Source organism: Telopea speciosissima, chromosome 4 (assembly GCF_018873765.1).
Source record: "Telopea speciosissima isolate NSW1024214 ecotype Mountain lineage chromosome 4, Tspe_v1, whole genome shotgun sequence".
In the NCBI taxonomy this organism is placed as follows: domain Eukaryota; kingdom Viridiplantae; phylum Streptophyta; class Magnoliopsida; order Proteales; family Proteaceae; genus Telopea; species Telopea speciosissima.
Window position 1 is genome coordinate 10,807,647 of NC_057919.1, and position 15,028 is coordinate 10,822,674.

Below are 15,028 nucleotides of genomic sequence, written 5' to 3' on the forward strand. Positions count from 1 at the left end.
ATTTGTTGGGTTTGGACCCTAATCTAGACGGTGACTCCCCACTTGTTCCCTCTATTCCCAAAAAGATAAGAATGATTGGTTTTTTGAGAGCTCTGATCTTCTTCAAAAGGTTCATTGTGCCCACAGAGGTGATCCCATTGGGGATTACTTTAGGTCAAACTCCTAATTGTGCTTGATATATATGTTTTGTTGTTGTACAACATTTTTTTATATTCTTTATTGTATATTCATGTATACTAACATTTCTTGAACTAACTTTGCATCATTCATTGTATCGTTACTTACACACATCACAACAAAGATCCACTCTAAGAAACAAATTGGCGTAGCTATGGGTTCCAATGCAAAGGCACGGGGCTTACCCTAATGAAACCACAACTTTAACCTCATACTTTTAGTATTTAGCTTCTAAAAATCGAGCCCTTATTTCTAATTGGCATTAAGCTTCCAAACCAGGCAAGATCAATGCATAGACATCCATTTGCCCCACTGTTTGGATCCATGAAACTTTTGGTGGTTCAAGTCCATAGGCCATATGAAGACTTTTCATAAAGCAATACCAACTAGGAACAAGATATGAAGCAAACCACAATGTACACAAACACCTTTACTTTCTTTTTCCTTTATAATTTGCCAGACTAATCCAACCAAAGTCTTGATATCTGCAACCAAGCAAAACCAGGCTCAAACTGCCACAAATAGAGCTAGGCAAAGACTGCTAATTTAGAAAACTCATTTCCTTTACCATACCAATGGAACCAAAAAACATTCACTTAAAGTTGTGAACTCTCTTTGCTGAAATGAGAGTATTTGATAGAAGCATAGCTATAGTCATTGGACCAACTCCCCCAGGAACAGGAGTGACAGCTGCAGCTATCTTACAGGCCTCCTCATAACAGACATCCCCAACCAAGCGGTACCCCCGGGGACTTTTTGTATCCTGAGTCATAAATACAAGTATACAACCCGTTCTTAGTAACAATGAACAAAAGCCACAAGAGGCACTAGCCTTTCCATGTATGGAATTTAATAAAAGAAAGAAAAAAAAAGAAAGAAAGTCATTATACCTTGATTCTTCAAATTTAACAAAAGCAACATACTTTTAGATGAGAGAGAACCCTTGTTTGAGTCACGTGGAGGGACGATAGGGTGATAGGGCCATCCTAGTGGTCGAATAGACAGGGATCCTCTGGATTGGCCACATTAAATTTCAAGGTGCATTTCAACCATATGACAATATATAGGTATGTCCCTATGTTTCTACTATGGTCAAAAGTTAATGACCGGGTAAGAGGATAATATGGATAACATGTCCCCAATGTTTAAGCTCTAAAACTGATGCAGGGCACAACGAAAACTTTTCTCTCCTACCCCATTTAGATATCCCCAAACATGGACAAAAGGGAGTACGGGGAAGCTCAAAGGTAAAGGCATCGGCAATGCTATAGAATACAGAGCATCAACTCAGAAAGATTAAAAGGTGGGCTAGTTACCTCAACTGGATTAATTCCAACATCAATAATGACAGCACCAGGCTTTATCCAACTTCCCCTGACCATGTTTGGTTGCCCTACAGCAGAGATGATGATGTCTGCTTGTCTTGTGATTTTATCTGGGTTCTTGGTTCTAGAGTGCACAATACTTACGGTAGCATCTTCTCTCTGCCAACACCAAAGCAACCAGCTCATTAAAATGGAACAAATTCTGACATACCAGGAAGAAAAAAAACTTTTACCTGCAGCAACAGGGCAGCTGGCATTCCAACAATGTTGCTACGGCCAATTACAACAGCTCTCTTTCCCTTGATTTCAACCCCATATCTATGCAGCAACTCTATGCAACCTTTGGGAGTGCATGGAACAAACAATGGCTCCCGACCTCGCATGGCAAGACGGCCAATGTTTAATGGATGAAAGCCATCCACATCTTTCTCAATACTGACAGCATTCAATACATTCTCCTCATTCATATGCTGTTCAAAACCCACAAGAACAATAAATTTATTGTTAATCAAGAGTCCCTTCAACTACCTATAGATAAGAAATAGAATAATAAATTTATGGCAGAAGAGTAGCGCAACTCCCAGTGTGCCAGTGCCCACACAATGGGCAGATCTTTGACCATTGATCTTTATAGGACACAAGCTATCCCATTAATACAAGGTTTAATGTTTAACAACTTTTTCCAGCAAAATTCCCTTTTCAACTTTTGCCAGCACTGGTTTACGGTTGATGGTTTCATGTTTAATGCCATTTTAAAGCAATTTACTGTTCAAGGTCTAAGGTTAGTGGTGTTTACAGGCAAAGAGTCCATTCTATGTGTTTTTCGGCTGCTGATAATCCCAGGCTTGGTGGACTTCACATTTTAAATAAATTAACAGTCAAGACATCTGCTTGTTGTATGTAGCCAGGCCCAACCTGTGTTGTACTACCACCTTCCCTAAATTTGTTTCCCCTTTCCAATCAATAAAGAACTCATGTCTTCCATTGATTTCCCAAGCATCAACCAAAACAATAAGCTTAGGATCACACAGAGCAGAGGAATATAAGTGATGCAGATCTGAAGACTTATTCAAGGAAGAAGAAGACCAAGAGAGGGGGCCAATTTGTGCCATAGTAGCTACTGTTTTGCTTTGCTGATTTAAATGTTTATTTACTTAGTTTATTGAGTTTTTTTTTGTTTTAATTGCAATTGAACCGTGGTCTATGTTGGTTCAATTGTGGGTCAATTTAAGTTGTTAGTTAACTACTAAGTTGTTTTAACTTTGGTTTGGGTCCACATTACTTGAGTCGTATGGACTAAGTAATTGTGCTATGTAATCTAAAGTCGGCTAGGGGTTTCCTAGTTCCTACTCCCAATTTGACTTTGGAGTGTTGGCCTATTGGCCTTTAAATAAAGCAAATTGTGGAGGCTCCTCCATACCTCACGAATTTCAGAAACTAGACTTAGCTTTGCTGCTGTGTTATCTTCTTCAACTTGAAGATATTCCTTGTGCTTGATCAAGAAAGAAAGAATTGGTATTTGATCCAGTTGACAGTTGACACCTTGTGGAGTGTAGCCCAGGTGGTTCTGTCTACTGTCATTGCTCTCTTGCTACTGCTGGTTTATTGCTTACTGTTACCTAATCTCAGATTCAGCCATTAATATGTAGGTTGTTCTTGAATTCTCTGCAACTAGAGCCAACTTTCTAGAAGATCATATACAAGGCTTATTTTTTAAGATTAAGCAAACCAGCCACCTGATTGATCCGAAATTCTTACCATACCTCCATCAACCCTAAAATTTTGACCTAATTGTAAAAGTTGGATTTGAATGTATTTCTGTTATTCCCGTTCTGCCTCTATCACCATTAATCCACTGTTTTCAGACCTTCAAACCTACAACCGATTCTGATTTCTATCCTAATTTGGCCATTGATTACAGATCTATTTCAAATCTGAAACCAGTAGCTGAATATCATATTTTAACCTTAATTTCAGAACCTGAAATTACCTTATAACCCCTACTCCTATTGACACTAGGATTACCCATTATCTACTGTTTTACCCACTTGATTTGGTTGAAACTATCAGCAGACTTTCCCCCTAATACCTACAACACTCGACCTCACGCACAGCCCCGTCCAACCACCTATTTTGTTATTATTTTAAATAACCCTAATCTGAACCTTATCCTCTGAGAAAAGATCTTGTATTGACTACTGATTTGAACACTCGAACCAGTACTACATTAATAATCTTGTATATCACACATTACAATGCCAATGATGTTACAACTTTTGTTTAATCACAATTGTTTCACTTTTTCCTTTCAAAAAAGAAATAAAGAATTGGACTATCTCATAATAGTGCTAAAGTAGTCTTTTGATGTAAACACAATATAGCAATTCCAAACAAAAATAATTTCATGTCATAAAACTTCTGAAAAGAACATGGATTTTGCCCCATTCCTCCTTTCTCAAACTTCAAAAATAAAAATGTTTGGACAAACTTACCAATCATATTCACAAGTAAAATCCTGAATTGTTAAGCTGAGGCCGACAATAACGTTCATATACCAAAAATTTTAACTACCATAGCTAATAACCTTTAAATAAATTAATGGATGAGAATGAAGGGGAGACAAGAAAAAGAAAACACCACATAACATATCATATTCCACATTGGAAAAATGACATCAGTTTTGCATGTGCATATGCTTAACATTGTTGTCAAAGCGTCTAGGTGGCCCAAGGCGTTAAGGGGGCCTAAACGCAAGCCAACCAAGGCACTTGTCTAGGCAACTAAGGCGACCATGGTGCCTGGTCGCCTAGGCGACGCCTTGATAACTTTGAATGAAAATACTAGTTCCAACAGTTATCCTAAGAAATATGGTGGAGCTTAGGTAAATGTCTTTCCAAACTAAATTGCATTTTCACCTTTCGTTCCCCCTTCCCTAACTTTCCAAACGTCACTCTCATAAAAGGCATCCAATAGCATTCCAGTCCCATGTTATACTGATGTAAGCTAAATGATACTAGCAAATCGAACAAATACTAACTGCCTGTATGATAAGGTCAAACTACCTTCTTTACAACCCCCCCCCCCCCCCAAAAAAAAAAAAAAAATCGTGGATAGTGGCTTGTTTTTTAAATTTCTTATACTATAAAACCTAAACATTTTTCTGATAATAATAACCCTATACATGAGGTACTTCCCATTCAATTCAAAATATCAAAAAACCACACAGTTGTACTGAACCTACATGATTTGTTTCCATAAACGGATAAACCCAAACTTCATCTTACATAGTTACATACAATGGACTAGATAAAACACAGACTATTTACTAACTTATCCTAGTTAACTTAAAAATGTGGACCAGTACTCTGAACCCATTAGACTGTTTCAAGCAAGGCTTTTTTCCCCTGAAGCAATATGAATAACTTATTCAAACAACGCTTGAACCAAACTAACTAGAGTAATAAAGACTAACCAATGACCAGAACTCAACTCAACACTTCTAAACAAAATAAAAGAGTAATGTTTAAACCCAAAGATTTTTAGATGTTAACAAAGAAAGTATAAACCCTCACTTTTTAGCTTTTAATCAGAATGGCTTAATATGGACCACTCTTCATGCCACTTCAAAGTGCTTCCAGCTTAAGATTACTGTAATCTTCAGTCATTGCCACAAGATGGAATTGAAAAACAATTTCCACACTCATGAGATGGAACATTAGGTTCAAAATTTTCTCGATAGGCTTATCCTTGAAATCCTTCGACTAACAGAGGTGCTTCTTGGTCTTTTAGCGTTTTAAGGCCTTAGGAAAGAACTATGGATACCCTTGCATATACTCAAAGGACAAAGTTTTCCTCCATCCATAGAGGACGGTTCACCTACCATCCTAGGATTCATAAACCCCTATAGGATCTTAGTATATTCTCAAAACACCCTTGTGATGCCCTCTCTCACCCATCCGACACCCACAGTGAATGGAATCTCATTCACCATGGGTGGAGGAAAACTCGGTCCATACTCTAAACACTAACAACTGTAGATATCAATGAAAATATCTACTTGCACAAACATATATATATAATCTACTACTACTGTCTAATACTGCATCAAAGTGAATGCTCTTAAATATTGCAAACATTGTCGTTAGAATATGATACAGTGCAAATACAAAGACTACTTCCAGAAACATCAATTACTATTATACATCACTACCCTAAAACAGAAAACAACTCATCAGCAATTTCCCAATGGAACTGATGAAAAAGTTGAAATAGTACGGTAAAAGATGACTAGAGTGAGAAACATACAGAGGGTAAGGGTAGCTGAACAAGAATGCCATGAACAGATGGATCATCATTGAAGTTTAAGATAGACTTGAGCACTTCTGATTCAGTGGAGTCTTCAGGCAAATGAACCTCATAAGAGTTGATTCCCACTGCTTCACAAGCCTTCTTCTTGTTTCGCACATAGGTTGCTGAGTCTTTCCTATCACCAACTAGAATGACTGCTAGTCCAGGAACAACATTGATTGCATCCTTCATCCTGGATATTTCAATGGTGACCTCATCTCTAATTTGCTTTGCAATAGATTTTCCATCAATTACATTTGCATGAGTTACAGTAGCCATTGCCACTGCACAAGAAAATCAATAGAAGATCGTAATTGGTAAATGCCAGTGCAGAGAAGTCCATTGGATAAAAACAGTTTTGGTTAGCCAAATTTTCAGGTAAATATTAGGGAATGCTAAAACAAACCCGTTCACTTCAAAGGAATTTGACATATATCGAACATCTTAGTGATTGCAGCACCTCAGACAAAGGGACAATGGGTCTATGAACAATCACGGAACTAGCCCTAAAGGAAAAAAATGGCTACAAATGACCAATTTTTGCAGCAAAAACATTCACTACAATGAAAAGTAAATGGCAGGCCAGCAGCGCAAAATTGAAAATCCTAACTTCTGATTGTCAGAATTTTAGACCAACGGTACAAACCCCTAATATGAAAACCAAGCCCTTTCACTTCAAACCAGTCCAACCTTAATGATCCATCTTAAAAATACCAGCACCCCATACAAAGGGAAAATGGGCCATGGAGAATTAAGGAATGAATCCACTTATAACAGGGTGAGAGGGGAGAGGGGAGAGGGGAGTGGGGGAAGACTACAAATAATGTAGCAGTTTTTGGAGGAAGAAAGTATCACTACTCAGCAAAGTGTTCAGCTACAATGGTCACGTGTGTATATATGCTCTCAAAAAATGGAGCCCTTGGAGGGAAAAGAAAGAATGACACAGAGCAGTGACGTTCACCAAAGGTTGTCAATTGCAAAGTAATTACGCTTCCTAATTCCCTTGAAGTAAGACTTGAGGGAAGCCACAAAATGTTACATATTTCAGCACAACGCCTCTAACTCAGAGTGCCCAACTCTCATCAACACCGTCTTACTCACTAATCGCCATGAACGCAAGTACAGGGAAAAAGACATAAGCAGAGGGCAATAGGCCGAAAATTTAAGAGAAAAAAAAACAAAAGCAAAAATATTTAATCTGCATTTTTTTTTTCTCATAAGAAAGAAAAGCAATTGTGCAAATGAATGATTCAAAATCAACTACATAAAGAGTCGGCTCATACCCGTTACAGTCGATGACAAAGGTTTACGCTGCGTGCCGAAGCTTAGACTAAAATTCTTCACACACGAATGGAGAGAAACCGATTGGCGATACCGAAAAACGCAAGTGCGCATTCTGTCAAATGGAAGAAGACGAGCAGTCGTAGACGAAGAACAATCTGAGAATATCATCGACGCCATAGCCCAAAAATAAGGGACGTCAAAGGATTACTAGGATGCAGAGAGAGGGAGAATTGGGAGGGTGCCCTGGCCTCTCGGAGAACTAGAGTGAAAAGGGTCCGGTTCCGGGTTTGTCCGGTCAAACCGCCGACGGAATTAAAAATTGGGGGGAAAGAAAAAAAATCAGTCAGGAATTGAAAAACCAAACAAATAAAAATTTCGAGAGGGGTTAGTTGGCGGGACAAACTGAACTTTCAGAAGAATACATTTTGAGAGAAAGGATAAGAATTGAGTTCGACAATTTGGCACATTCAGTTGGAACTTGGAAGAATCAAAAGAGAAAAATGAAAATTACAGTTTCCTGACTTTGCGGAGATCTATCCCTGAGGTTGTGATGACGGTGTATTCGTTCACCGGCACAATCTTCGCTTAATTCGCTACTTCGATGAGAATGAGAAAATTAATTCGGTGTTCGGTCCTTCCGGCTACGGGGAGAAGGGACGAGGGAAGAAAGACGGGTTAGCACTTGTAATAGGGTTTAGGCGTTTTGGCGATATGGGCGATCCGGTGATGTTTGGGTGTTTTTTATCTTCTCCAGTAATACTTGGGTCAACCGCGGGGAGCTGGCTTATTCCACTAAGGCTCGTTTGATTGGTAGTTTTCATGGTATTTTCAAAACTTTAAGATGCCTGAGGAGGTTGGAAAGATCCGTTGTCTAACCATGAACCATGGATTGAGGTATTGGTATCGGATCGCTAGATCGTATTGATAGCGATCAAAGTGATATTGAATCGGATATCGGTATCAGATTCAATCAAGGGTAATATCATCAAAATAATCAAATTTTAATAAAGAAAAAAGAGGTAAAATTGACTGATCAAAGCTCATACCGACATATCCATATTGATATCGAGAATGGATATGTATCTTTTTCTTTTTCTTTTTTGAGGTCGAGAGTAATATTTTTTTTATTATAAAAGTGTAATTATACAAATCACACATCACTCCCAAAAAATTAACCGACTTTTAAAACTGTGGAATGGGGGGTTGAGAGCGATACTGATATCTCAATCCTTGTGTTCAACACTCTTATTTTTCTTCTTTATGCCGAAGCCCCTTTCAGATCTTATTAAATTTGGGAAATTGATATGATTTTGAGCAAAATCTAAGGGAAAGTGGCTTCTTTTCTATCTTCCTCTTCCTAGACCACCCAAGGTTCCAAACTCCATGATGAAAAGGCATCTAGGACTATCTACAAAAGGATGGTTGGTATTATCACAATACCTATAGTCCTATACACATTAGATTCCCTTTTGCCCTTTCATAATGGGTTATGCAATTAACCAATTGGGTCAAGGTCTTAAAACCCGAAATTGGGTGTCGGATTAGTCTTCATCAATTGTGATTGGATTCTGAGTCGAATTATCTTAAACTTTGTTGGATTGGGTCATAATTGGTCGGCCTCACCTTGACTCAGTCTAATTCAGTTGTACTTTTTTTTTTTACCCCGAATATTATCTGGGACCCGGGGCGGCCCCTAGAATTTTATTAATAATAAAAACATATCAATAAAGGAGACACACGGGGGGACATAGCCCGCCTTACCCCGAACCCAAGTCAATCGAAACTCTCTGCTCACACCAAGCTGAAACTCTCCCCTTGTACAACCACAGTCTAATAGACTAAAATCGGAACACTGGAAGGCCAGCCTTGTCCTCCCTGAGAATACAAGAAAAACCTGGCGGTGTCTCCGCACTAGAAAGAAAACAACTATTGCCCTGGGTCTCACAAGCCCAATTGGCTAAGAAATCTGCTGCTCGATTCCCCTCTCTGGACGCGAACATCACATTAGCGTTCAGCTGCTCTACCAACGTTATCACCTGAGAGAACCAATACCAACAACTCCACAATTTACAATCTTTCAATGCCATAAATTGCACCATCATTTTGGAGTCCGAGTTCACTTGGCATCCATTAAATCCCCTGCTAGCACACAGTCGTAGTCCATCTAGGAGCGCCCTCATCTCAGCTTCGGTGTTGGTACACTGTCCATAGTAATTCGCAAAAGCCATCACCAAATTTCCGGACAAGTCTCGAATCACTCCCCCCCCCCCCCACCGCTCGGTCCTGGGTTCCCTTTGCTTGCACCATCAACATTAATTTTCACGCCAAAAAACGGAGGGCCTGCACTAATAGATGGGCCGGGGGATCTTGTACCTAATCGGAGGGTGTTTTAGATTGAGAACCTGCAACGCTAGAACCTCCTTCATGCTACTAGCCTTCGAAGAGAAAGGAGGGAAAGGGATCTCTTGGATCCATTTAGTAATTTTCCAAATTATCATATTGGCAGACCGCACACCTCTTTCATGCTTTCTATTGTTCCTTTCCTTCCACAACTCCCATATTATAAAGGATGGAACGATTCCCACAATGAACATGTACAAATTCTTCAAAGATCCCTTGGACTGCCAATACAAAAACCCTTGTCTTCAGGTCCTGAGTGTAGATGATCTGGACATCCAATAGTCTTCCAAAATATCTCCAAACCTTCGTCGCCATTACCCCACAAATCAGCACGTGAGTGGAGGTTTCCTGCTGCGGCTGACGGCAGCAAATGCACTTAGATGCCAAGGGAATTCCTGCCATTTCACTGCCTCATCTATAGCAATTTTTCCCATTAACACCTGCCACGTGAAGAAACCAACTTTGGTTGGGAGCGATCCATTCCAGATCCACCTAGCAAAAGACACTTCAAGGTGCGCCCTACGAATAGTATTCCACGCAGATTTGAGAGAGAAGATCCCATCACTTGCAGGGGTCCATACAAACCGATCCTCTCTCGAAGAGAGCAATATATTGGAATTAGAGATCCTCTCACACACCCCTCCATTATCAATTCTGTTCATCACTTCCTGGTCCCAAAACCCATCCGCCTGCCTAGTGTCCTTCACTCTCAAGTCCACATCTACATGCAGAGCCCCATCAGCAAAGTCGATCAGCGACCCCTCACCACTCCAGTTGTCAAGCCAGAAACGCACCTCTCCTTGCTTCAACAACCAAACCGAGTGCTCTAGCAAAAAATCCTTGAGAGCCAAATTTCTCTTCCAAGTCTTGGAACCTCCATTGGGTTGTTGCACCAGTGCAATATGGACTCCCTTTAGGTATTTTGTAATGAAAAATTGATTCCAAAGCAATGACTCAGACAAAGCTCGCCACAAACTCTTGAGCCGCATAGCGGTATTTAGATCCTTCAAAGATCTAATTCCCAACCCTCCCTCCTTTTGGGGTCTACACACAAGATCCCAGCTGATTCTGAGTCAACTTGGCATATTCAGCCGATTTCAATCCGAGTTTTAAAACCATGGAATCCATAAAATGATCGATTAACCATTAAAGGGTTCTCTAAACAAGTGACAAAGGGAGCACAAAAATGAGGATGAGAGAGCTTCATACATAAGGGGACATGCATAGAGGACATTTCATAAGACAAAGAGAGAGAGAGAGAGTCTGCTCAGAAAACATTTTCCTTATATGTATATAGAAGGAAGGGGTTTGCCAGTCGACATACCATGGACATTTAGGGGCAAAATAGAAAAATAAATAAATAAAAATGGAGGACATTTTTGACGAGTTGTCTAATAAAGGGTGGAATTTATTCCATTTGAGTGGTCTTGTGCTCCAGACTACGGATTTCCTTTCCTAGTCAATAGATCAGAAAATTTTTCTCGTTATTTTCTATTCTCATATTTAACTGAATTCCCAGTAATGTAGAATTATAGATAATAAAATGTCTAATCATGTTGCACAAAAAAACAGACTATGTTTCTCTTCACCCATAGAGAACAGTTTACCCACCATCTTAGGGCTCACAAACCCATATAGCGTTTTAGTATGTTCCTCAAATACCTTCCCGATACCCCCTCTCCCGCCTTCTCCCGCCCCACGGTGAATAGGATCTCATGAATGAAGGGACATTCAGTCAGAAAAAAAAAAATGTTTAGTCCTTTGACACAAGCTTAATCAGACTGAACAGAATAACTGAAGGTCAAAAGCTAGTCAAATCCAATCTGGTAACTTCAATCAGTTAGTTTGGAACAAAGTTGTTAGTCATGGGAAGTGAATTGCTTCCGCTAGTAGGACCAAACTTGAATACTCTAATGGATCCTTCATAAGGAATTTAGACTGTCCATTTGTGTTGCATAACAGGTCTATACTTAAAACTAGTAAGAATCTAGCACTAATTCACTAAAGCAGTGACCTTAAGCTTTTTATGGATCCTCTACTATCGAGCTGCCCGAGAGGACCGTGCTGCCAAGACACAACGAGGCGGTGAATGACCGTCTTACCCCTGCTCAGGCAAGGTGCTCAGGCAGGGGTAAGACGGTCATTCCCCACCTTACTGTGTCCCGACAGTTCCGTCCTGCAGGACAGCTCGGCAGTAGAGGATTTGGGCCTTCAGATAGCTAGGGTTATTATAGCAGTATCAGCCATGTCGTTACACTTGTCACCATGATGACCTATTGTTGTGTCCGCTGTCAAAAACCCATTTTTTAGTTCCGAGTATCTTGAAAAATATTTTGTTTGTCATTCATTTGGTATGAGAATGTATGCGATTCAACATGATTTATTCTCATCAAGTTAGCATGTATAAACTTCTCAATACTCACCGCATTTGATATGGAAATTTCATCTACAAATACGGTGACCTTTTAAAATGATTGTAAAGATGGGAGCGGATAATATTAGGGACAACACTAAGAGACATTGGAGAAAACCAACAATTTTTTAGGGGGGAATGGAGAAATTCTACACCTGATTCACAAGAATGAACAGAGAAACAAAAGAAAGCGAAGGGAACAATAGCACAAAAATGTTCAAGAAGATGAAGGAGTACTGAGTGAGAGGTTACGAAAGCCAATAAAAACCATGATAGCAGGAACCAACACCAAAAGACACATCTTCAATGAAAGAAAGAAGAGAAATCTTGATACCTTGTTTGCAAATCTTGTCTACTTCTTCTCTGCTTTCTTGGACGGTATTGGACAGAACAACCATACTGTTAGGCAGATAATGGTTAGGCAGATAGCAGACACCAACATGAAAAGTGACAACTTTGATCAAAGAAACACTAAAAAACTTGATACATTTTTCGCAAATTGTGTCTACTTCTTCTTCAACTTAGACTGCTCTTAATATGCTGGGTCAGGGTTTGCTAAGACGAGACATACACTAACCAACTAAGCAACTCAATTGTTTGCTATCCATATGCTCTTACATTGGATTACTAGCAACGTTTCCATTCTATTGCCACATGGAGTGGTTCATTTTAGGGTTTTGGGATTGGATTATCAGTTTTTTTCAGATCTGAGAAGTCAATTCTAAAGTTTGTTTTTGGGACTGATTCCAGATAAAAAAGGACCAATTCAAATCCCGATTTTAAGTAAAATCTTTGAGTGTGACATTCACTTCAAATTCTTTGTGACAACTAGGGATGTCAACAAGTTCGCACACCAAACAAGTACAATCAATGCTTGAATCTAATCGATATTGGTGTAGTACCAAACCGTTTGCTAACCGGTCGGTTTGATTTTGAACTTGAGCCGATCCATTTGTATCATATTTATGGATGTGACCAGCTTTTGACACTCTTAGTAACAATCGCCAAAAACTGTTGGGAGATCTATGCAGCACCTCAAACCAAGGGACACTGGGTCTATGGAATAATCACCCAATTAAAGGAAAAGATGGCTACAAATGAACAACTTTTTTCAGGAAAAGCATTCACTACCATGCTAAGTAAATAGCATGCCAGCAGCAGCACAAAGTCACAAACCCTAATTTTTTATTGTTCAACCATGGATTGAGGTATCGGTATCAAATCGGCTGAATCGTATCAATATTGATACTTGACTGATATTGAATCGAATATCAACATCGGATCAAGGGTAACATCAAAAAAATCAATTTTTAATGAAAAGTAGAGCTATTTATTATGAGACAGCAGATTCTTTTTTGCTCATTTTTAAGTAAGGCAGCTGAGGTATTTATTATTCATAGTGGGTTAAGGCATTAATAAGCTATTAACTGGAAAGAATCTAACACTAATTAACTAAAGCAGTGAGTATATTTGTCATTTTATTAGTTTTTTTTTTTTTTTGGTCAGAAATTTCCCAACACATCAATCAGGGGGGCAAAGCTGTGTTCAGGTTTAATCCTCATTTGGAGGTGGAACCCTCCTTGTTTGGGCTAAAGAATCCAACAACGATAGTAGCAAAAAACCACCCCACAAATCTTGATACATTGTTTGCAAATTATGTCTACTTCTCGTTCTCTGCTTTCTTGGACGTTAGTGGAGGAGTGGTAACTGTTCCATCCACTCTCTTACCATCTCTTGTTCCAAGCAAAACACCCCTGTAAGCCATGCTGGGCCTTCAGGGAGGCTATTATAACAGCATCAACCAGTCGTTACGTACAGTTGTTAGTTGTCTGCGCAGACATAGCAAGGCGGGAAGTGACTGCCTTACTCTCATTCGGACAAGGCTTTCAGCCAGGGATAAGACGATCATTTCACGCCTTGCTATATCTATACACCACTTCAGGACGGGGCAGTTCGGCAGTAGAGGATACAAATTGTTAGTTATTGCTGTGTCTTCCATAACAACCCATTTTTAGTTTCTAGCATCTTAAAAAATATTTTGTTTGTCATTCATTTGGTATGAGAATGAAAGGGATTCAACATGATTTAGTCTCATCAAGTAAGCATGTGGTATGCATTTTTATTATTATTATTATTTTCTCCTTCATATTTTTAGGAGATATTTTCCGGCAAAGTGATACAATGTCTTGGCAAATTAATTTATCGATTTACACATAAAATGCAAATTAACGCATGATCATATAAATATCAAAAAATAAAACAAAATGGATTACTCATCCACGAAGATTATGTAAAAGGCAAGAAAGAAAAATTTAAGAGGTCAATGATAGAAGACCTGCATGTGAGTGTTTATCTTGAAATTCTCATCAGAAAATGTGTCATCATAAATAGAGTCAGCTTCCCATCCCATCCTCAGAAACAATATCTCCACCTTGGATCATGAAACCAGGAATTATATATACAGTGAAACGGTATCCCTACAATTACAAATAACAGATCAAAACCATTAATGCATACAAAAGGTTTCCAAAAACAATATAGCAACAACTGTCATTCAAACATTTGAACCATATTCATAAGCCAAAATATCTGCAAGAAGTTTCTCTCACGATCTCTCTTCTTCTCTCAGCTCCTAAAATATCTCTTTCCCCTCTCTTATCCTTTTTATAGGATAGATTGGTGGTAATGGCCGGGGCTCGATCTAGTGTATGGACGTAAGATTTGGTTAGCCTAGTATGGGAGTTAAAGGGTTTGATTTGACGTGTTCCATAAGCTTTGAAACTTTTGATGGATCAGTCAAGTATCTAACATTTTGTATCAAAGCCAATCACCACATCACGGGTTCAAATCAAAGGATTATCTACTACCATTTATTAATGGAACTTTATGGGCTATACTTTATTTATAACCACCCGATAACGGATCCACCTAATCCAATGGGCTTTTATGTTGGTCCGATAGGCAGAGCCGCAGATGGGCTTTCAATAAATTTATTATTTAAAAAAAAAAAAAGTAGATGGGCTTGAGTTCAGTTTCTTGTTTCTTCATGGCCAAAAAAATATTGGACATTACTTACTAGGAA

The 15,028-nt window shown here is 39.1% G+C and overlaps 2 protein-coding genes across 2 annotated transcripts in view; one reads left to right on the forward strand and one right to left on the reverse strand.

The window, feature by feature from the left end:
- Positions 1-716: 716 nt before the first annotated feature.
- On the reverse strand, positions 717-7,522 carry LOC122658039 (bifunctional protein FolD 4, chloroplastic-like). The gene is made up of 5 exons (XM_043852894.1): positions 7,133-7,522; positions 5,808-6,133; positions 1,736-1,972; positions 1,494-1,661; positions 717-940 (listed from the first exon to the last, which is right to left on the reverse strand). Exons 1-5 carry the CDS (start codon positions 7,308-7,310, stop codon positions 770-772), a joined length of 1,080 nt encoding a protein of 359 aa, XP_043708829.1. The 5' UTR covers positions 7,311-7,522; the 3' UTR covers positions 717-769.
- A 412-nt stretch (positions 7,523-7,934) lies between these two features.
- Positions 7,935-15,028, forward strand: part of LOC122658036 (endoplasmin homolog) — a 42,803-nt gene continuing 35,709 nt past the window's right edge. The window contains exon 1 of the mRNA XM_043852889.1: positions 7,935-7,946. The gene's annotated coding sequence lies outside the window, so the exon portion shown is untranslated. The remainder of the gene's footprint in view (positions 7,947-15,028) is intronic.

Excerpts from the sequence above, each read along its gene's own strand:
- LOC122658039 (XM_043852894.1), bottom strand. The coding sequence starts at position 7,310 with ATGGCGTCGATGATATTCTCAGATTGTTCTTCGTCTACGACTGCTCGT. Across the intron at positions 1,973-5,807 it reads TTCAGCTACCCTTACCCTCT|CATATGAATGAGGAGAATGT; the intron begins GTATGTTTCTCA and ends GGTTTTGAACAG. Across the intron at positions 1,662-1,735 it reads CAGCTGCCCTGTTGCTGCAG|AGAGAAGATGCTACCGTAAG; the intron begins GTAAAAGTTTTT and ends TGGTGTTGGCAG.